This window comes from Limanda limanda, chromosome 2, assembly GCF_963576545.1.
Source record: "Limanda limanda chromosome 2, fLimLim1.1, whole genome shotgun sequence".
Taxonomy (NCBI): domain Eukaryota; kingdom Metazoa; phylum Chordata; class Actinopteri; order Pleuronectiformes; family Pleuronectidae; genus Limanda; species Limanda limanda.
Window position 1 is genome coordinate 21825899 of NC_083637.1, and position 23626 is coordinate 21849524.

The 23626-nt window shown below is 40.5% G+C and overlaps 1 protein-coding gene across 1 annotated transcript; it reads left to right on the forward strand.

The window, feature by feature from the left end:
* Positions 1-22438, forward strand: cusr (Copper-only SOD repeat protein). The gene is made up of 10 exons (XM_061092580.1): positions 1-59; positions 3124-5191; positions 5703-5802; positions 17515-17589; positions 18054-18149; positions 18902-19034; positions 19135-19249; positions 20191-20315; positions 21460-21540; positions 21954-22438. The coding sequence occupies exons 1-10, from the start codon at positions 20-22 to the stop codon at positions 22070-22072; spliced, it is 2952 nt and encodes a 983-aa protein (XP_060948563.1). The 5' UTR covers positions 1-19; the 3' UTR covers positions 22073-22438.
* The last annotated feature ends 1188 nt before the right edge of the window (positions 22439-23626 follow it).

The window sequence follows — 23626 nt, forward strand, 5'->3', positions numbered from 1 at the left end:
ACACACACACATCTGCAACATGTGCCTTCTGACAGCTGCCCTGCTGTTTTCTTTACTATGTGAGTATTTTGCAAACTTTTTACTTTGCCGATGGTGCCACGTTGACAGCAAGGACGATTCATGTGTCATTATTTATGCATGTACACATATTTAACCATGTGCCACAGAGGACAGAGAGTGTGTAGGTTTTCTTCTTCCAGCAGCTCAATTCCACAACTATTGCTCTGTTCAGTGTTGTGTTTGTTAGGGCCACCAGCTGCTCTCTCTTGATCTCTGTCCGAAGGGAAAACTAGCACATGGACAATGACTGACAGGTTTGGATAGGTTTTTTTGCAATGTTTAACTTGTTCTGAGACAGATTTGAGAGAGGTTCCACTAGCAGATCAGTGTTAATGTTGAAACCTTAATGGTTTACATCTCCCTCTGAGAATCTCCCTCTGTTGTGAAAAGGCTTAAAACTATCTGAGAGAATGAATTAGCACCGGCTGGTTATGGCCAATAACAAACCAATTTGGTTGTACACCATTTATTCTGCATCTGTAATTCCCTGGATTAAATGTAAGTCAATTTTAGCATCTATAGCTTGTTGGGAACCAAGATGGGTTAAGGTTGTGTACAAGAATGACAATTATCTATTTGGGTCTGTACAGGGACGGGACCCAAACGCACAACTAAGAAAACGTCGTAATGTGTAATAACAATACATTTAAATGGAAGAATTTAAAACAGGTACAGCATGTTTGATGATCGAAAAATTGGCAGGAAAAAAAATTATATAACAGGAGGTTGATAGACAACAGGTTTATTAAGGCAGGGCATACAGGCAGGTGGAAACACTGGAGGTCAGCAGACAGAAAAAAGGCGAAGACAACGTACAAAAAATATTGAGCCAAAACTGGCAAATACTTTCTCGTAGTAGCACTGTAAGGTTCTGGTGCTGCCGTGTTCTGAATGGAGGGAGAACAAGGATTTGCTGAGTGAAGTAAGGAAGTCCTGCCTTACCGGCCTGTCAATTTTCAACTGGGTTGTGGGTCTGACGCCAAGGAAGATTCAGGACAGCATGATGTTGGATTTGTTTTTTTTTGGTGATGATACTGAACTTATAAAACATGGAGTGGCTCGGTTCGGTGGGTGATGGTTGTGAGACAATTGCCATTTAAGCTTGCCTTTGTGGGGGTGGAAAGCCGAGGGGTCTTAATGGCAGACTGCCTGACTAGCTTGAGATCTAAAAAGTTTTCATTAGCACCAGAGACTGAACATTTGCAATTATTCAGCCTGGAAACTGAATAAGTGTACGGATATCTGAAACACAAGCCCAACTGAGACTGGTGAAGCTGGGAGTGTAAAGGAAGTGTGCAGTTTAACCGTACATGACCAGAACCACCGCAGGGGAAACACAGGCCCTCCTTGAGTCTGTGGCTCTGTTCAGCTGCATGAGCTCCATTGGAGCAGCAGCTGGAGATGGAGATGGAGAAGCTGAGGAAAGGGTCGGACTGGTGAGGGTCTGTCGGAGCCGACTGTTCAGTTTAATCGAAAGAGAAAATAACTTGTCTAGTGACTTGGTTTCTGATCTTTCCCCAAACCCTTCTTTAACCACCTAGTTCGGCCTCTTTAAAAATACAACCTCTATTATTCCATCCCAACTGCTAAAGTACAAAAGGTTCCAAGCCAATTATTTATGCATTCTTAGGTCTATCTGATGCAGATGTTAAACGACTGATAGGCCTATTCATAAACTAGGCAGCATTGCAGAAGAAGTTCACTACATTCCACATCATAGTTGGTTTATGAAGCAGGGAAGTGACTTTGTTTACCACTCTGAAGGATTACTCGTGCTGACCAAGCATATACCTCCCTGGCTTCTGAGGGCTAGGCAGAGTGTCTGGATGTCCAGGTGGTTGTCTGAGCCTGCTGGGTCCATAGTGGCCAGAGTATACACACGCATGACTCAGAAAACCACAGAAGGTACACTAAAAAGGTTGAAACGGAGTGATCAAAAAGAGAGGCAAGCCGCAGGGCTTGGCTGGCACAGCGTGATGTTAAGAAGTTTAGCGGGTTCGCAATTGAACAGATTGGCAAGATAAATGATGATCAGAAAGGAAAGCTATTTCTGGCAGGACGGAAATCAGAGGAGAAACCACACCTATGCCCAGAACTGCATTGACAGCCCTGCCATGCCAATCATGCTTTCAGAATCTGTCAGATTTTAATTACAGGGCAGTGCAGTTTTTTCTGTTTTTCAAAGAAGGACTAAATCAATGTCTGTATGACAAGTCACACCCTAAACTATCTCATCTGACTTTTATAAATGTTTTATTTCTCATTAAAAACATAGTTGTAATTTCAATTATGGAGCACTAGTTAATAGGGAATGAAAAATACTTCATTAAACATATAATGTGTGCGTGTGTGTGTTTTTGAGAGTCTGTGTGTACGCAAGCATTTGTATGTCTGTGTGCGTGTGTAGGGGCGTTGGAGCGTGCAGTTCTCAGAGAGGAAAAACACTTCCAAAGAATTTATGATCACGCTGATTGATATGATTTACATCCACTGTTGATGCAGTGTGACATTTATGCACTGTAACAAAGAGTTAAAGTGGAGACTGGGAGTCCATGTAAATGTCCAACCTCTGAAGTATGCTTGACTCAAAAATTAGTTTTGCTTATATTTTGATGTTAAAATGTATGTACTGAAGGAGGGTCCAAAATTCAATTCATACAGTATCTGTATCTGGAAACTTGAATCATCCAGTACAAACACACTAAGAATGGACTTTTTTGGTTAATGAGTTTTGTCCCATATTGAACTTTTGACATGAAAATGATCTACCTGAGGGAGAAAGAGTAGATCTATGAACATATTTTTAACCATAGTCCATTTATTAGTTTTGGTATAAAATCTCTGTTGGACACAAATTATATTTGTAATTTTGTAATTTGAATTATATTTGCACACGTCTACAGGGGACTTGTGACTGTCTTTTTAACTCATGTTATTTAACTATAACATATTATAGGAATATTATCTAAATCATCCAGTATCAGCTGTGTTTGTTGAGGTGGAATGTGCATTAAGCAGTGCAAGAACATATGATTATCATCACCTTCTCCTTGTCCTTTTCAGATTCCATCTCCTGTGTTCAGTTTCGGGCCCCTCTGAACATGCGAGGAGTCACAGGGCTGGTTCAGTTTAACTCCACCTCCCAGACAGCCACTGTCACTGTGTCTGGAGCTGGATCCTGTGGTGCAATTAACTTTTCCCTCAGTGAGTTCCCTGTCATGTACGGACATTTTGCTCAGCCTTGCTCTGAAGCAAATATCGGCTCCAGCATTTTTACCTTCACAGCTGATCCTGCCTCAAGCTCCACCATTAATGTGTCACAACTCTTTGAACAAAGTCCAAATCTGGATGACCACTCCTTGACTTTGCAGACATGTAACGGCACTAAAGTATGCACAGTTGTAAGTCGAGGGCAAACGTTTTTGACTCGTCAGGCAAGGTTCTTTGGACCTATTGCTGGTAATGTGTACATCCGCCTCAACAAAGGAGAGACCAACCCAAGGCTTCTTGCAGACCTTGTTACAATCGGACAGGTCAATGCCTCACAAACCACCATAACTCTCTTTGGATCTACAAGCACCGCTGTAACCTGCGATGTTCTACTAGGAAGCTTAGAAACCTCGACTTTGATCAATTTGGGTGTGGTAAAGGTCGGGACGCCTTTGCAATCAGAGAAGTCCCGTCTGAACGAGACCAGCCTCAAAAACAGACCTGGCTTTCTTCTCCTCCGAATGGGATCAAGTTACAACTGTGCTCCTATTTATGATGTGCCAGAGAAACAGGTGACTGCTGTTGTAAATATGAGAGGAATCAAAGGATACTTCAGCTTCCGCCAGGCTTCCTGTTTTGATGCGACAGAGCTGAGGGTGAACCTGACTAACTTACAGAGCAGAGTTGGCCCTTACCATGTCCACCTTTTTCCTGTCCCCTCACCGAGGCTGTGTTCAAATGATAATGTGGGTGGCCACTGGAACCCATTTAAAGTCAAGACTAGTGACCCAACATACCCAAAAGTTCCTGGGTCAACACATGATAAGTATGAGATTGGTGACCTAAGCGCCAAGCACATGTCCCTTGCAGGTAAAAATGAGACAAATGTGGTGTTCACGGACTTCAACCTCCCTCTGTTTGGACAGAACAGTATTGTAGGTCGCTCTGTTGTTATTCACCAAACAGATGGTGCCAGGTATGTTTGCGCCAGCATCAGCTATCCTGGCGCTGTGACAATTGCCAGAGCCAGATTTCAGGGCCCTGTGATTGGTGAGATCTTGTTCACCCAACTGAAGAACAACCCTCTGTCTGACGTATCCATCTTTGTGGATGTGTCGTACGGAAATCCAACACTGACACCAACCAGGAACCATAATTGGCATGTTCACACTTACCCAATTAGCTCAGAGAGGGATGATGACGAAAGGCGTTGCAGCACAACAGAAGGACACTGGAACCCCTTTAACATCAACACAGGAGACAGCAGTTATAGATTCCACTGCTCCCCATCCAATCCCTTCTCCTGTGAGGTGGCAGACTTTTCGAACAAACACAGCCCCATCAACCTCGGCACCAGAGTCGGTGAAGTGGAAGCAAAAAACTTCTTCACTGATGTCACCTCCTGGTTGTCTAGATCAGGTATTATTGGTCGTTCTGTAGTCATCCATCAAGCAGAGAGAGGAGGGCCAAGGATTGCATGCACTAACGTTACAATGGTGCGGGTCCAAAAAGCTAGCTTGGATAACTGGTTTGGCCCGGGGATGTCCAGCGGCCAGGTTCAGTTCTCTCAAGCTGTCCCACAGGGCCCCACGACTATCAATGTATCCCTGATGAACCTGAACTCCTTAGCTGGGGGCTACCATGTTCACATACTTCCCATCAAACCTGGCAGTGCACAGCCCTGCTCCAATGCAAACATCATGGGCCACTTCAACCCATTAGATTGGAATGTATCAAGCTCTCCCACACCAGGAACTGGAACTATTGACCAATATGAATTTGGGGACATCAGTGGGAAAATTGGGATGCTGAATGGTCTCAGCCGATCTGAGGCTCTATATGAGGACCCTGATGTGCAACTAAGTGGACCCTACAGCATCGTTGGAAGGTCACTGGTGGTCCACTATGCCAATGGATCAAGGTGAGAACTTTTTTGTGCTGGAAAGAGAGAAACAAAGACAGTCAAAATGAGAAGAAGGTGGTAAAATAGATGGGTAACATACAGTAAGACATACAGGATGACCACAAGTTATATTATAAGATTAAATGGTAAGAAATGCCACTTACATGTTGTAAAAACTTACTAGACCTTCCCTAGAACATAAATTTGGATATTGTTCATTCAATGTGCCTTAAATAAGATGAAAACAACATACAACAAACGGCATCATTCTAGCCAACATTCACCATCCTGAGGGACCCACTGGCATAGTAGCAGGCTTGGCCAGTTTGCTGAGGGCAATTACAGGTATAAGTTTTCACAGACAATGAATCACATCCCCCTCATGTTAGATAATCTCCCTAGTCATTAAGAATGAAAAAAAAAATCCTCATGGTTAACCCTGCAGGATTTGAATGTGTTTTGCTTACCTTGTTTATGTTTTTTTGTCTTTCCCTGAGCATGTGTGCATGAATCTATTCTACCTCTGCAGAATGAGGTGTGCTGACATCTCAGCTGAGAGAGACACAGAAGGACAATGGACTACTGCCAAGGCTGTATTTAACGGTGCAGTAACAGGGACAGTCCGACTGGTAAGAAGTATTTTGGGTACATTTACAAAACAAGTATACATATACTTGCACTATATACTACATAATTTTACATCATCCGATTTTTTTCATTTTCAAATTGGGAATTAAATTTGAGAACATATTCTTTAAACCACTGGTCCCCAGCATTTTCGAGCCCAAGATCACTTTTTAATTCCAATCTTAAGCAAAGATCTACTATTACATTATATTTCATTAAAGGTTGAATGTACAGGATATAAATATACACAAAGAAGGGCAATTGTGCAACTTTTCTATTCAATGTTCAAATTAATATCAATTCATATTTACGCATTTTGCAATACAAAATATGTTCTGCAGAAGAGCTGATACTGCAGCACAATGTGTTTATATATAGGCTTTGATTTGAATATGGCCACGAATATGATTATTGCCCTGTAAGAAAAGAAGTCCCTTGTACTCAAATAAATATCAGTACTACACAGTATGAAGCCGTGCATCTTCCGCTTATGCAAATATTTCCCAATAAAAAACACTTTTTAAACAATGGAATGGATTCCATCAACAGAAACGCTGGAGTGCTTTTATTTTGAAAAGGCACTTAGAAAGTGAGGCAACCATTTGTTTGTAACATAAATTCATCAGATAAACATAAAAAATCAGGTGAAAGATCCTTTGCTCTGTTTATTCTGCACAATGTGTATCTCTCTATGACAGAATTGATTTATATCAATTCCCGAACCCGTTTCAAAGTAAAAGCATTCCAGCATTTCACCTTCTATATCCACTAATTTGTTCCAGCAGAGCTTTGATTGTTATCGACAGACCGAAAGATGCAAATCTTCATATCGTAGATCAGTGGTCACTAGCCTTTTCGAGCCCAAGATCTCTTTTTAATTCCAAACTTAAGCTTGAGATCTACCATTATATTACATTTCATTTAGCTGATGCTTTTATCCAAAGCGACTTACAATAAGTGGATTCAACCATGAGGGTACAAACCCAGAACAACAAAAATCAAGAAAGTATGATCTCTTCAAGAAAGCCAAACTACAAAATGTTATAAGTAAGTGCCATTTAAGTGCTACTAAACTGTTAGTTTAAACTTTTATTCAAGGTATAGTCGGACAAGCGTTGTTTGTAGCTTGTGGCGGAAGATGTATGGACTTTCTGCTGTCCTGATGTCATTGGGGCGCTCATTCCACCATTTAGGAGCCAGGACAGCAAACAGTCATGATTTTGTTGATATCTTCCAAAAAACCCACTTAAGAGGGTCATTGTCGAGGGAATTTCACCCAGACATATAACAAATGCTGTAAGAACTCACTGAATCAAACACCACACATAAACAAGTACTTAGTTTTCACTTGCAAGGGAAGCCCGTACCTCTGAGAAAGGTCTCAGCCAACTTCAACGGTACTTCCTTAATGCAGGGTTTTTATTCACATAGCTCAGTATTACAAAACATCATGCGTGGGCTTTTCTAATTTCTCGATAACTCCTTTGTCTTCGGGGTTTTACCTTATTTGGCAATACCACCTTCTGCACATAGCAAAAACAACGTCTATGGTTTCACAACCATATCAGACAGTTCCTCAAAAACAGCTTTCAGGCGAAGCACAGCAGTAGTTAAGGCTCCATTATGCTACTCCGTAATCCGTTACGGACGGAGGAACGGACAGATCGGACGGACACTTTTTCATTTTTACTTCTCTGTGTTGAAAACAATTCACCGTCAGAACAGTAGGTGGCGCAACGGAAGATAAGCTGGGAGAAGCCTACCTCACGAGTAAACAGAAGAAGTCCACTGTTTATTTACTTACTCCCCACTTGCACACAGTGTAGGCTACGATGGCAACTAAATAAAATATAGTGACACCCAGCAGGTCAAGCCTGATGTAATCGTTTCTTAGCGCAGCGGTTCCCAGGACTTGTTTCCGAACTGTGTTGCTAATTCCACAGCTTGAAGCTCCGTGTAGCTTGAAGCTAGACGGAGCTAGCTAGCTCCCCTCCCAGCTAGCTTCTACCCCAGCTTCCACACACAGTCAGTAGGGACTCCCGACACTAACTACTACCCAGTGTTTGCTTCAACCTGGCGGTATTGTAGAAACAGTGTCGTGATAGCAGTGGAATTAAAGTCGTGACGGCGGGTTTTTGCACTGTTACCACCGCAGTTAGCATGGTTGCTAGCCCGCTAGCGCCGTTTTGAAAGCTCGTTATAACCGTATGTGACAGTGTACACATGCCGTCAGTACTCTAACGAGCCACTGTCAGACAGACAACTCCGCTGGCTTAACACACACGTCACATTAATCGTAGAATTGTAGTTGTGTTTATTGTGAAGCAGAAGGTTTGAGGTCCGGAAATGTGAAATCCGGAAATGACGTCGTAGGGAAATTATGTCGTTAGCGGACCAATCACAGGCAAGGGCTGTCCGTGGGGTCTCCGAAATATACACGGACAGTTAGAAAAATCAGAGGTGCACGAAAAGCTCTCCGAGGCGCTCGGAGAGGGCGTTCCACGACGGATAGGGCGGTCTTATCTGTCCGTTTTTTCTTAAACGGAGAAGTATAAAGGAGCCTTTAGTCAGGCTAACTCTGGCGTAAGAATGTCGCCACACAGAAGCTTATTTTAGCATGTTCCAGACAATAATGCATAACTACTCCAACGCAGGGTTAAATTCAGTTTATGATAACTTATGTACAATTATTCCAACAGTCATACTTATTATTTTGGCAATTTCTGTTGAAGGCTGAATGTACAATAAATAAATATACACAAAGAAGGGCAATTGTGCAACTTTTTCTATTAAATGCACAATATTCAGATTAACATCAATTTATATTTGCAATACAAAATATGTTCTGCAGAAGAGCTGATACTGCAGCACAATGTGTTTATATATAGGCTTTGATTTGAATATGGCCACGAATATGATTATTGCCCTGTATGAAAGAAATCCCTTGTACTCAAATAAATATCAGTACTACACAGTATGAAGCCGTGCATCTTCCGCTTATGCAAATATTTCCCAATAAAAAACACTTTTTAAACAATGGAATGGATTCCATCAACAGAAACGCTGGAGTGCTTTTATTTTGAAAAGGCACTCAGAAAGTGAGGCAACCATTTGTTTGTAACATAAATTCATCAGATAAACATAAAAAAATCAGGTGAAAGATCCTTTGCTCTGTTTATTCTGCTGTGAACCACAATGTTTATCTCTCTATGACAGAATTGATTTACATCAATTCCCAAACCCGTTTCAAAGTAAAAGCATTCCAGCATTTCACCTTCTGAATCCACTAATTTTGTCCAGCAGAGCTTTGATTGTTATCGACAGACCGAAAGATGCAAATCTTCATATCGTAGATCAGTGGTCACTAGCCTTTTCGAGCCCAAGATCCAGTGTTCGAATTACGTGGGAGCCAGAGGGAGCCGAGCTCCCAGAGAGTGAGGACTAGCTCCCATGAAAGCAACAAAGTCAAAAATCTGAGGGGGTCTCTCATAACTGAGATGGCTGCCATATGTTACATTGTAATTTAATGTTAAATAACGCCCATTATCCATCCCTGTGTGGTCTCTTACTCTTACCATTAAATATAAATATGTTAAATTAAAATAGGATACCATACCACGGGACATAGCCAGACCTTAGCTTACCTGACGCTCATGAACGCAGCATGACTGCACTTCACCACCACACCACTAGGCTGTCGCAAACCCCCGCATAGTTGATACGATCAATTTGACAGGTCATAAAGTCAGAAGAAGAAGCTGTGTGTCTTTAGATTAACGTGTTTTTTAGATAAATACATCTAAATCTACAACTACAAGAAACATCACGGGGAGTTATGCCACAGAAAAAAAGTCCACCGGCGATTTGTGCAAGAGAACGTGCTGCTCAAATAGCGCCGGAGTAACCCGGACGCTCGTGGTTCCTTTGAGACAGCCTACGAGGGAGCCACGCCACTGACTAGCGCGGCTAGCAACAGGGACCGTGAGCATCTCCATCCAGCTTCGTGGGACGAGCAGTTGGCCAAGGACGAGTGCCGGCCAGCTACGAGGGGTTGCTAAGCGACGGATTGACAGCAACATCAACGTTGCACGCGGTACAAACGTGGTGGTCGTGAATAGCCCTTGTTGGGCGCAGGAGAACACACAGTAAAGGCCGGCGCATGCTTCTGCGGCTTTTCATGCAGTTGTAACACAGGACTCGTTCTCATTCATGGTTTTCCAAGCGTTGCGCGTGTTGCCATGCAATTCCCCGCCAGAACAATAGGCGGAGTAATGCTTTTTGTCAAAGCCGGCTCTTCTTCGTGTGTGGCACATCGCCACAGCGGCTCCTCAGAGCCTTTTTCTGGCGGACAAATCCGCCGGTCAGCGGGTTATACTAGTGGTCATAGTTTCGGATCTCTTCTGCCAAGTGCTCTTCTATTTGGTCCATATTCGTTCTTCTAAATCTTCCGTGGTTTCTGCCGGTATTATCGGGCATGAACCGGAAATGCGACTCCGGAAATGATGTAGTTAGCAGACCAATCACAGCCTTGCCGGCTACGTGACGCAAGAAGGGGGGGGGCAACTTTTTTATGAGATAGAGACCCCCTTAGAGACAAAAAGATAATTCGAACACTGCCAAGATCTCTTTTTAATTCCAAACTTAAGCTTGAGATCTACCATTATATTACATTTCATTTAGCTGACGCTTTTATCCAAAGCGACTTACAATAAGTGGATTCAACCATAAGGGTACAAACCCGGAACAACAAAAATCAAGAAAGTATGATTTCTTCAAGAAAGCCAAACTACAAAATGTTATAAGTAAGTGCCATTTAAGTGCTACTAAACTGTTAGTTTAAACTTTTATTCAAGGTATAGTCAGACAAGCGTTGTTTGTAGCTTGTGGCGGAAGATGTATGGACTTTCTGCTGTCCTGATGTCATTGGGGCGCTCATTCCACCATTTAGGAGCCAGGACAGCAAACAGTCATGATTTTGTTGATATCTTCCAAAAAACCCACTTAAGAGGGTCATTGTCGAGATACTTTCACCCAGGCATATAACAAATTCTGTAAGAACTCACTGAATCAAACACCACACATAAACAAGTACTTAGTTTTCACTTGCAAGGGAAGCCCGTACCTCTGAGAAAGGTCTCAGCCAACTTCAACGGTACTTCCTTAATGCAGGGTTTTTATTCACATAGCTCAGTATTACAAAACATCATGCGTGGGCTTTTCTAATTTCTCGATAACTCCTTTGTCTTCGGGGTTTTACCTTATTTGGCAATACCACCTTCTGCACATAGCAAAAACAACGTCTATGGTTTCACAACCATATCAGACAGTTCCTCAAAAACAGTTTTCAGGCGAAGCACAGCAGTAGTGAGTCAGGCTAACTCTGGCGTAAGAATGTCGCCACACAGCCCAGAAGCTTATTTTAGCATGTTCCAGACAATAATGCATAACTACTCCAACGCAGGGTTAAAATCAGTTTATGATCATTTATGTACAATTATTCCAACAGTCATACTTATTATTTTTGCAATTTCTGTTAAAGGCTGAATGTACAAGAAATAAATATACACAAAGAAGGGCAATTGTGCAACTTTTTCTATTAAATGCACAATATTCAAATTAACATCAATTTATATTTACAATGCAGAATATGTTCTGCAGAAGAGCTGCTACTGCAGCACAATGTGTTTATACACTCCTGATCAAAATCTTAAGACCAGTTAAAAAATTGCATGAATTTGCATTTTGCACTGTTGAATCTTAGGAAGGTTCTAAGTAGAGTTTCAAAATGCAAAAAGAAGAAATGGGAACAAGAGCCCAAAAGTTGTGGGCAGGCAATTTATTGAAAACAACAATTTAACTGAAGTAGGCTGTTCATCAGCTGATCAAGTTTAAGACCACAGCTCAAAAAAAAAAAAACCCTCCTAAAACAGAAATTAAAGTGTCAAAAACTGACTCAGTAATGAGTAGCTCCACCATTATTGTTGATCACTTCAAAAATTCGTTTTGGCATGCTTGATGCAAGTGTTTCCAAAAGGCTAGTGCGAATGTTGGGCCAAGTGGTGAAAATGGCTTCACGAAGGGCATCCACTGTCTGGACCTGAAGTCCATTTTTGTAAACTTCCCTTGCCATCCATCCCCAAATGTTCTCAATTGGATTAAGATCAGGGGAACACGCAGGATGGTCCAAAAGAGTGATGTTATTCTCCTGGAAAAAAGTCTTGGTCAGATGGGCATTGTGAATTGGAGCGTTGTCCTGCTGAAGAACCCAGTCTTTACCACACAGACGAGGGCCCTCAGTCATGAGGGATGCCCGCTGCAACATCTCCACACAGCCAGCTGCTGTTTGACACCCCTGCACAACCTGGAGCTCCATTGTTCCATTGAAGGAAAAAGCACCCAGATCATGATGGCGCCCCCTCCACTGTGCCGCGTAGAAAACATCTCAGGTGGCATCTCCTTGTCATGCCAGTAACGTTGGAAGCCATCAGGACCATCAAGGTTACATTTTTTCTCGTCAGAGAATAAAACTTTCTACCACCTTTGAATGTCCCATGTTTGGTGCTCCCTTGCAAAGTTTAAATAGGCAATTTTGTGGCGTTGAAGGAGACGTGGCCTTTGAAGACGTTTCTTGTTTTTGAAGCCCTTCCTTCGCAGATGCCGTCTGATGGTTATTGGGCTGCAGTCAGCACCAGTAATGGCCTTAATTTGGGACGAGGATCGTCCCGTGTCTTGACGGACAGCCATTCGGATCCTCCGGCTCAGCGCCGGTGAGATTTTTTTGGGTCTACCACTTGATTTTTTTGTTCCATAACCCTGAGGATCTTTTAAGAAATGCAAAATGACTGTCTTACTGCGTCCAACCTCAGCAGCGATGGCACGTTGTGAGAGGCCTTGTTTATGCAGTTCAACAATCCTACCACGTTCAAAGACGGTGAGCTTTTTTGCCTTTGCCATCAAGAGATCTTCACAGTGTGATTACTTGACAGGAAATGACATGGAATCCAAATTTTTGCACAGATTTTGGCTTTTAAAGGCTGTGGACTTTTGATCAGCTGATGAACAGCCTATTTGAGTTAAATTGTTGTTTTCAATAAATTGCCTGCTCACAACTTTTGGTCTCTTGTTCCCATTTATTCTTTTTGCATTTTGAAGCTCTACTTAGAACCTTCCTAAGATCCAACAGTGCAAAATGCAAATTCATGCAATTTTTTAACTGGTCTTAAGATTTTGATCAGGAGCGTATATAGGCTTTGATTTGAATATGGACACGAATATGATTATTGCCCTGCATGAAAGAAGTCCCTTGTACTCAAATAAATACCAGTACTACACAGTATGAAGCCGTGCATCTCCCGCTCTTGCAGATATTTCACAATAAAAAATAAATTTTAAACAAGGGAATGGATTCCATCAAAAGAAACGCTGGAGTGCTTTTATTTTGAAAAGGCACTCAGAAAGTGTTGCAATCATTTGTTTTTGACATAAATTCATCAGATAAACATAACAAATCAGGTGAAAGATCCTTTGCTCTGTTTATTCTGATGTGAACCACAAGCTTTATCTCTCTATGACACAATTGATTTACATCACTTCCCGAACCCATATCAATGTAAAAGCATTCAAGCGCTTCACCTTCTGAATCCACAAATTTTTTTCAACGGGTCTTTGATTGTTATCGACAGACCGAAGGATGTGTATCTTCATACCGTAGAGTCTTGACATTTACTTTAGTACATGAACCAACAGGAGGTTGAAGCACCAATTCTTGTGAGAGCATACGCCTGGCTGTTCACACAGGAAGCGCATTTCTGCGCGCCGGTTCAGGGGTAAATGATGATGGTCTTCACAGGTGACTGACGTACGCAAGCCTATGGCCGCCATCCCCCACAAGAGATTGTGTGCTTTTGTGTGTCTGTCTGTTTAGACAAAACTGACAAATGTGTGGAATAAGTACATTATTAAAGATTGGGAAATTTCATCATGTGGGGGCAAAAATCTTGGAAATTTTAACTCCAGGCAACCGCCTATGTCGCCTATGCCAGAAGCTGCCCCTGGTCAGACTGCTGAACTGGCTACTTTGGGAAATATGAACACATATCTTTAAGAAGGGAGAAAAGCAGTGTGGCCACATGGTAGCATTAAATAGAGAACAGTGGCATTTCTGTCTCTGCATCCAAGGGTAGTTTTCCCATGTCTCTTCAGAGGCTTTTTGAACCGGTGGGAAGTGTTCAAATTCCATGAATGTGCGTATATTGGTGTATAGCCTCAAATTCTGTACCAATTCCGTTTAATGAAGCGCAATGTCAATGCAAGTCTTTTATTAGTTTAATTCAGCATCTGAAGATGAATTCAAGTAAAGGCTTTCCTACCTGCTGGTTGGGTCACATATTATCTAATGCTAAGTTGGTAGAGAGCACTCCTCCTTGACCTGTATTTTTCTCTGGTAGGCTTCTTTTCACCCAACTCGTTCTACTAAACCTATCCCTTTCGGAGTTTGAGAGTTGTTATTCTTCTCTTTTTTATGTGGGAGAACCCCCAATCATGTGCAATGTCAATAATGCCGTCGGTTTGGATAGTGTGGTAGACTTCTCCATGGTTGGCGAGCATCACATTCCTTACGCCCTGGGTGATGTGATGACAGCTGAGAAATCTGCTTTTAAGACAGGCGTCCGTTTCTCTAATTTTATCTTGTCAATGTGCATTCCTCAGTGAAACAGCGGCAGTTTTCCAGTTGCATTAATGGGTGCCAATATAACTCCTCAGATCCTCCGCCACTCTAAAAATAATGAGGTCACTCTACCCCAGACAAACTTCTTGATGGTTTCTTGAGCTGGGATGACCTGAATGCTTACGGCTGGCTCTCACCCTCCCCTATGCACAGAGTCAGAGCATGTGGAAATTCATTGTCTCACTATGTGTATAGGGTGTTCAATCACTGGTACACTTCCAGTAAGATGTTGTCTATTGGTTCAACAACTCATTTACAGTGTTGGCATAAATCCATGTAGTTGTCTTAACAACCTTCAATGTGGTTTCCATGGTTTCACAGGATCTGGAATGATCTGTTCCATCCGCGTTCTCTACAGTTCTTCCTCCAAAGGTGTCTCACAAATTACCCGTCTCCAAATCATGCAACTTCTTCCCCGCAGTTGTCGACAAGCCACAAAAACGTGCATTTCATCTTTTTGCTCTTGGATTTGAGCAGTGAAACTGGCAGAATGTCTAAGGCAGCACACTGACTATCAGCCCTGTGCAGACTGTCAAACCTGTTTTTAAAGTCAAAGTCTGCATCGTGAGATGTATGTCTGTGCTGTGTGTCTTAGCTTCCTTTATGAGAATGTTATTTATAGATTTAAGAACAGTGTGTTCTGATTTCTTCACTGATAAGCAGTGATGCCGGCAGCGCGTTACTAAGTAACACCGATATCATTGGCCGATGTTGGGTGGGATGGGGATGGATGCTGGGCACGTGCTGCGGCTGGGGGAGCAGTCGCCCCCTCCTCTCCACGCCGCCGGAGGCTCGGTGTGTCGGGTTTTTTTTGGGGGGGGTTCCTCGTCCACTGCGACTCACGACGTCGCTTGGTTGCGGGGGCTTTTTTCCTCTTTCTTAGGACCGCGGGGTGGTGTCCGTCGCCGGTGCGGAAGGCGGGCCGTCGGAGGGGACCGGGTACGGCGGTCGGCGGCGGCGACTCTGGACGCGTGTCGGGCCCTTCTCGCGGATCACCTCAGCTACGGCGCCCGCTGGGGGAACCCTCCGTTCGTGCGGGGGACTACTCCGGCGGTGCGCCTCGGCTGGCGCCTAGCAGCTGATTGACAACTGGTGCGAACCACTCGCCCCACTCCACTGTTTCACTCATAACATGCGATTACAACATAAGATTAGGCCAAAGTTACAAATGTAGACATGATTTCAGTCTACATGTGGTGTTACACACTTGTTTTGTTTTGTAAAACCACTCCTTGCTTCTCTAATGCTGTGAACAGGTACAATGTTCATAAAACATGTTAAAACGAATTTAACAGTTACATTTATAAACAATGTAGATCATAAATAGTAAGTTTTGCCATTACAGTGTTAACAGTTAAATATGTCAGGTCAAGAAAGACTGTCTTTATTTTATTTTAGAAAAACAAGTATTTGTGTTAAGTGAAGTCAAGAAAGACTGTCTTTATTAAATTTTTTATAAAAACAAGTATTTATGTTAAGTGAAGTCAAGAAAGACTCTCTTTATTTTATTTTTATAAAAACATGTATTTTTTCAGGAAACAGTTTTTAAGTTCAACTTAAAATGTCAGGAGATACATTGTTGTTGTGTACATTACTGTTAAAAATTCACTTCTAATAAAGTGAGTGTTGGCAAAACCGGTTGTCATTTTTATGTTGAGGCGGCAGGGGTGTTGTCGGCAGCTGCTGAATGTAACTAATAAAGTAACTTGTAATCTAACTTAGTTACTTTTAAAATCAAGTAATCTGTAAAGTAACTAAGTTAATTTTTCAAAGTAAATGTGGCAACACTGCTGATAAGCATATTCAAGATGCTCACGACCTTATGAAACCCTGGGTCATAGCTTTGTGTGTGTGTGTGTGTGTGTGTGTCAGGGGTCTCACATGCCTGATCTATGGGTGATCTCTCATGTCCGTTCCTGCGTCAAAACTAGATGAGGCTTTCCCTTTCCTCAGCTCCTTCACTGGTCAGGCAGCCAGTTCTCAGGGCAATTTTGTGCCAAATGTCCCATTTTCCACACTTGACCTCGACCTTTTCTTCGTCCTCTGACTCGGCTTTCGTACACCATTAGCTGTGTGCCCTCTGTCTGTCATCTGCCACTTTTCCTGTGCCTTTGTCGGTTAGGTAGTTTTCTGCATGGATGGAATGTCTTTCAAAAGTCCCAAGGTTTCCACAGTCCCAGTTGATTCAGTTGTGCTTCACTGATTTCTGGTTTGACTCAATTGATGAAGCGGTACAAGCTCTCCATGGTACAGTTGTTTCCAGTCTGAATATGGTTTTATTTCGGATCTGATGCAGATTGGCTTTGTGATGTATTGTACCTCCAGCCCTGAGGTTTTTAAAATGTCCATTTTATAACTGAAATTGCCGTCTGAAGCTTTTTTATTTGTCTGTAAATGCTGACAATTCACTCCCGACATTATGCAATGAAATTGGAAAGGATGTGTATTCATCAACTCAACAAGGTTTTCTTTCCTACTAACTAACTGGGGGTCAAGCTGCCACAAAAACATGACAGAGTATTTTCTTTGTACTGGACAGGCAGTGAATATTTATGGCCATGGCAGTTGCATCAGAGAGCTACGGCTAGCATGCGAGAGATCATTCGTTTGGCAAAGCGTATGTCTGCTACGGCTAGTGAACCCTCCAGGCTGCCTGAACTAGGAGGCTCACCGGGGAACAGCTGTCTCCGTCAGCTGCCCTCCAGAGGCCCCATACTGAGCTCTGCACTACATCTATGGATAAGAGCTCATGATATCTAAAAAAAGAGCCATTTTATTTGGGGAAAAAATATATAATCCTAATTTTGCTCAATCAGATTAAGCAGAAAGTCACAGAGGAAGTGTAATAATGTTGGAAGTATGAAAACACATATTTCCGCAAAAACAGGTGACTCATTTCGGAGTTCTTTGCTATGACGATATTGCGATCAACTTTCATTCTAATCCTTCTATCTGCCTGCTAATTTAGTTTTTTTGTCACTTTCAGCGTCAGCAGATGTTTCCTGATGGGAGCAGCAGTGATATCACTCTGGATGTGACCCTTCAATCATCAAGACGAGATGTGGGTACAGAGTTATATAGACATACAGACTAATGTAAAAGGTCAAAAATCACTGTAAAACTACATTAGCAAAGAAAAGCTTGGAAAGGAATAACATGGAAAGTGATCAGGTAGAGAGATCAGGTGGCATTCATTTGGCACCCAGAATTGCTGCTATGTAGACACTATGCTGTCTCAGAAGAAGGGAAACAACACAAAAAAATCCACATCTTTAATGCCGGGGAGTCACAAAAGAAAGGTGTTGAGTTTGCATACTTTAGGACAAAGTGTGTAACTAGTGCCCTGAAATCTGAGGACAAGAGATTGTGCATGAGGGTGGACAAATAATATGTTGCAGGTTGATTGATGTTACCAGGAATTTTATTTGTTTGTTTTGGACGAGAACAGGAATTAGAGCGGATTCCAATGGGTGTTTGAGGTCCATTGCTAAGTAGCACACACTAACACCTTAACCCTTCCTGCAGACGACTGTGGCATCCTTGTTTATCACAAGTCACCGTTCCGGCAGCCAGTGCAGTAATGTGGGGGACATGTACAATCCCTTCAACATGACATCAATGGTGAGTCCACACACTCTCTTCTTCGAGATCTGCTCCTCTTTTCTCCCGGATTCTAGAGGTGACTGATACAGACATTTTCCTACCGAAGCTGCTCAATAAATCTTAATCTCTGATTGATTCTTCTTATTCTGTACATCTGGGGGAATATTTACATAACTATTTAGTGTTTGTGTACCAATATATTTCTTAAACAAGAAAATCTACAGAAAAGTGCTAAACATAAATAGTAGCTCTTTGAACATGACTAACTCTATGTGAAGGCCTTATTACGTAATTCACCATTAAAGCAATTTACAGTTTATAATATTAGGTGCTTTCATTACCCGGATATCTGAGTTACCGGAACATGACAGATGTTCCTTAACAGAAATGTTGTTTCTTGCAGTGCATGAGACTCTCATGGTGTTATTTATAAAATGAATTGCACTTCTACAAATGAGCTTTGTAAATTATTATGTGGTTCAGACATTAGACCTTATTCCAAAGTAAGAATTTCTACAATTTCTGAACAAATACCATTAATGATAATTAATGCAATCAGAGGTTAAACTGATATTTTTATTTGCCAACTAAGTACTTGTAAATTAAAGGATTTACAAGTACTTAGTTGGCATATGTATTCAAGTTTATAACATACAATAGGACAACATTTCAAGCAGTTCAGGGAGAGAGATGCATTTCTCACAGAAACCTATTGATGATCAGGAAATATGCATAACCAGCGGCAATCATTTCTCTTTTGTGCCCTTCAGGACAAAAGGTGTTCATTAGCAAACCCTCTGAGCTGTGTGGTGGGGGAGATATCCGCAAGGCACGGACCAGTCCGGCTGACCGAGAGTCAGCTCTTCATAGACAGTATCATCCAGCTCCATGGAGACAACACAGGTACCACACTAACAGAACTGTTTCTATTGACATGATGACAAATGTGTGTATTTAGCAGCAGTAGAAGCTCCTGCTTTAGACAAGTTTTTTTTGTTTTTAGTGGTCTACAGATCTCTGGTGCTGAAGAGTGGAAACAGCACCATCGCATGCACGGACATCCTCCCAGAATCCCCTGCAGCTGACCAGATCTTTCCCAAAGTGACTGTCTTCAGCAGGTGAGTGTAATAACGATCAACTCACTTTCATCAGAATTTGATCTCAACTCAATTTGTACATTTTACACATTTGTCTGAGCAGAACTTGCTTTATATTGTCTGAACTCAGGCTTGATTGCTTTAATATAAGATTAATATTCATGATTACATCTGCCATCTGTTTTTCTTTAAATACTTTTTTGACTTCATACATTCTATACCTATACTTCAGTGACCCCAAATCATTGATATTATCTCTCTGGACAGCATTTTTGAGGTGTAGCCCATTTTCCGTTACGAGTGAAGGGTTTTTCTCACCGTTTTCAAGTTTACAGTTTTATAAACTTTTAAATAACATCAAACTATGACTGTCACTGCTGGAACAAAGTGTAGTGTCAGAACAAATACTACGTCTAAGTAAGGAAGTCGTAAAATTGTAATCAAGATACTAATTAAAATAATATTCACTTAGGGAAATCCTACGTCTGTAACTGTAAAAATATACAGTGCATAAAACAAAAGAATTAAAAAGCATTGTCCCACCCTTGTTTTCGATCTAATGTATTAAGAAATCTTTCCCTCAGCATTCATAAAATATCTGAACCATTGAAGAAAATAGCACAACTTGTAGCCACACAAGTGAAACACCCAATAAGCCTACAATTCAATTTAAATTGAATTATGTTTCTTGACAGAAAAGGCCTCTATCTTATTGATAATCACTCTTTCTTCGATAGCTCTCCATCCGCAGCCATAATAAAAGGATAAGATAAGATAAGATTAGATAATCCTTTATCTGTCCCACAATGGGGAAATTTCTGACGTTAACACAGCAAGAGGGAAGTTATCATTTGGTAATAGTAAATAAACATGCAATACTTATAATTGTACTGGAAATTTATTATGCACATATGTCTATATTGTGTGAATACAAAGTTAAAACTCTATTTATTTTCTCTTAGATATGACTTCCGTAAGAGAGTGGCAAATGTCCTGCAGTTGGAAATGGCAAGAGTCACCATCCTGCCCGGATCTCTCCTCTCTGCAGCAGATGGAAGGTGCCAGCAGCTCAGCTTCAGTGTCTCTGGTACGACAATATCAATACCACTGTGGGTCTAACATGCAACAAAGGGAACTATTGTATTATCCCTCCACAAAACATGGCTCTTGCAGCACATAAAATAATTAGATTGCAAGGACATGACAGTGACAATTCATAGAAAAATATATCTCCTTTGATATTAGCATTGAAATTACATTATATACTTATATAATATATAATATACTATAAACACTATATATACCCTATTATATATTTTTGACGATTAAGAAAAAAAGTAAATGTGCAATGGAAAAAGGAGGGGAAAAAATGGAAGGTGCATCTTGTTGGATTGTACCTGCATTATAGGCAGCACCAATAAATCCTGTACCCATGAATACACAGAGGTTTTGGTGATATAATCTGAATCTTTTGGAATCTATGTACAACATTTACATCTTTAAACGCTTCAGAAGAATCAGGCCTCCTGATTATAGAGCTATCTGGGTATTCATCGGCACAATGACCAATTATGGGCATTGAAAAATCTTTAGAAATCCCAAAAAATTGCTCAGTAATCTGATGCTAGAGTTGAGTGTCTGTGTGTCTCATTTTCTGTCCCTTGCTCCGTCCCAGAGTGGGAACAGAGAAGTATCTGTACCCAGGTTTCACACAGTCGAACACAGAACAGGCATTTATGCCCTCAGAGGTCTCCCACAAGGTAGAGACTTTACTATTGTGGTGATTCCTGAGAAGGCCTCCATTACTGTGAGACAGTTGTTGTGTGTCTGACAGTAATGCAACAGAAAGACAAACACAAGAGACTTCAGTGACAAGGTGGGGGGGATTGAAAATGGAGCTTTGTGCACGTTCAGAAACTGAACAGCTAAAACAATTATTATCTCAAGGGCTGGGCCTTTTTACAGAAATTACAGATAATGATATGTATGAAGAAAACGTACCTGCAGAGTATTTGACAACCATTGGAAATGAAAACACTACTTGATTTTACTGCATTTGTTATTTCTGATATGAGCTGCAGGATTTCTGGTATATCATCATTTGAGTTAATGATAAAAAGGCAAATCCACAACTGCCTTTGGAGTCAGCAACTGTTATTATGAAGTATAGGACATCTATAGGCGTGTTTTGGATTGCCTTGGTCTGATTGAACACTGTCTGTGTCTTAAAGGGGACGTCGGCAAAGAACTGCTGAAGTCTGTCAAAACCAGTGAGAAGATGGGCAAGTACAGAGAGTCAGAGTCATGTACAAGTAAGTAAGCTCCATATTGCTATTATAGCTTCTACCACGCCTAAGCTCCATACTGAGAATGTGAAATGGTTGATGTACATTTTGAACAGAAGGTTTACCCTCTTGCACATTTCTACCTGTATCTATGAAAACAACCAGCTTTGTTGACCTAATATTTATATTTGATAGTGATAGAGCATTTGTAAAAGAGAGCAGAATTGAAGTTCATTAACATCTATAAAATACTGTTGGATAACACAAGTTAAGACTCCAAATACAAAAGTCTTTCACCTGTTCCATGGTTAAAATATTTCTAAACAAAGACTTTAGTCATGCCTCAAGTGTTTTTGAATCGATAAAGTACAGAATAGGTGTGTGTGCTAAGGATTAAAGATAAAAGTCATTGACTCATGGCCTCTTTTAATGTTTAACAGGGGACACCTCTATTTCCATGCCCTCAGGAAATGCTGTTGTGCCACTGGTGCCAGCAGGTTTTCTTCTGGGCTTGATGTTTGCTGCCGCCTGCCTGCTGCCATCGACAGCTTCTTTATAGTTCGGACATTGAGCCACGTGGTGCATCATTAGCTGGGATATGGGGATCTTCTTATTGTAAATCTGTGAATATGTATATGACACATAGCTCACCAAGTGTGGTAATCATCATCTGATCAATCAGCAAATAATCAATAATTGTGTCTCTTTTTACAACATCTGTCATCCAATAAAGATCTTGCCATTTAACATTTAATTTAATAATAAACATTTTAGGCAATGTGGTGTTCATAACTGTCCAGTGGGTTTTTATAGACATGTTTTATTCATTTGGACTTCAGGGGAGTTAACGTGTTACATTTACAAGTTTACACATGTTTTTCTTTATGTATTCACTATCAATAAATCCAACTTTTGTGTAAATATATCGAGGGTTCTACAATAAAAATACAATAATGTTTGTATGCCTTGTGCCAACAATCACTGTGTTTTTTTTGCTTCAAATCCCTGTGTGAGTGTGAGGATGCAGTGAAGTGTCATTTGACGTTTAATGTGTCAAAGATCATTAAGAATAAAATCTATTTATTTACAGGCTATTTTAAACCGTTACTATGTATATATATATATTTATATATATATATATATAATAAATCTCTAAAGCTAGTTGATTGTTTATTTTATTAATGAAATGCATTCAATACATATATAAAACCTTGTAGTAGTTCATAAATGCTGAAAGAAATATACAAAAATACACAGAGTGAGTTAACTACAGAAGCAACCAAAATTGTCGGATTAGTCAGAAATTATATTACAACAATAAATAAAACTGTTAAATAAAGAAATGTAGAATAAAAATAAATGTAACACTCATAAATTAAGTGTTATTTATAGGTATACATATATTTTTTTACCTTTTATACATTTTCCCACCGCTATTCTGATGTGCTTCTGTTTTATACCTGGAATATTAAAGGTTATGTGTATAATTCTATACTTTGCATTCACTGAAACATAAAATCTGAATTATGGTTTCTTTTGAATATTTTTCTTTGTATACAGTGATACATCAAATCAGTCAAATTCACTTCAAATGTGAACACTTGAATCAGCAATATCTCATTTAAATATGATTATTTGATTTGATTAAATCAGTTAATTATCTTTCATTATTTCCATTATATTAAGTAATGTGTGATCCATGTAGTGAATGATTTAATCACTGACATATTTTTTAAAAATTATTATTTTCTTTATATAAAGTCCATGTAGTTAATGATTAAATCATTTTGAAGCTTTTATTTATAATTATTTGATACATATTAAGACAATGTAGTGAATGATGTAATTGGTGATATATCTTTTACATATGATTATTTTCTTTATATATAGTCCATGTAGTTAATGATTAAATCAGTTTTGAAGCTTTTATATATACTTATTTGATATATATTAAGACAATGTAGTGAATGATTTAAATGGTGATATTTATTTTACGTATGAATGATTATTTTCTTGATATAAAGTCCGTGAAGTTAGTTGATTAAATCAGTTATGTATATTTTATATATGTTTAATGATTCATATAAAGTCCCTGTAGTGAAGGGTAATTCAT

Excerpts from the sequence above, each read along its gene's own strand:
- cusr (XM_061092580.1), top strand. The coding sequence starts at position 20 with ATGTGCCTTCTGACAGCTGCCCTGCTGTTTTCTTTACTAT. Across the intron at positions 17,590-18,053 it reads TTCAATCATCAAGACGAGAT|ACGACTGTGGCATCCTTGTT; the intron begins GTGGGTACAGAG and ends CCCTTCCTGCAG. Across the intron at positions 19,035-19,134 it reads GCTCCATGGAGACAACACAG|TGGTCTACAGATCTCTGGTG; the intron begins GTACCACACTAA and ends TTTTGTTTTTAG.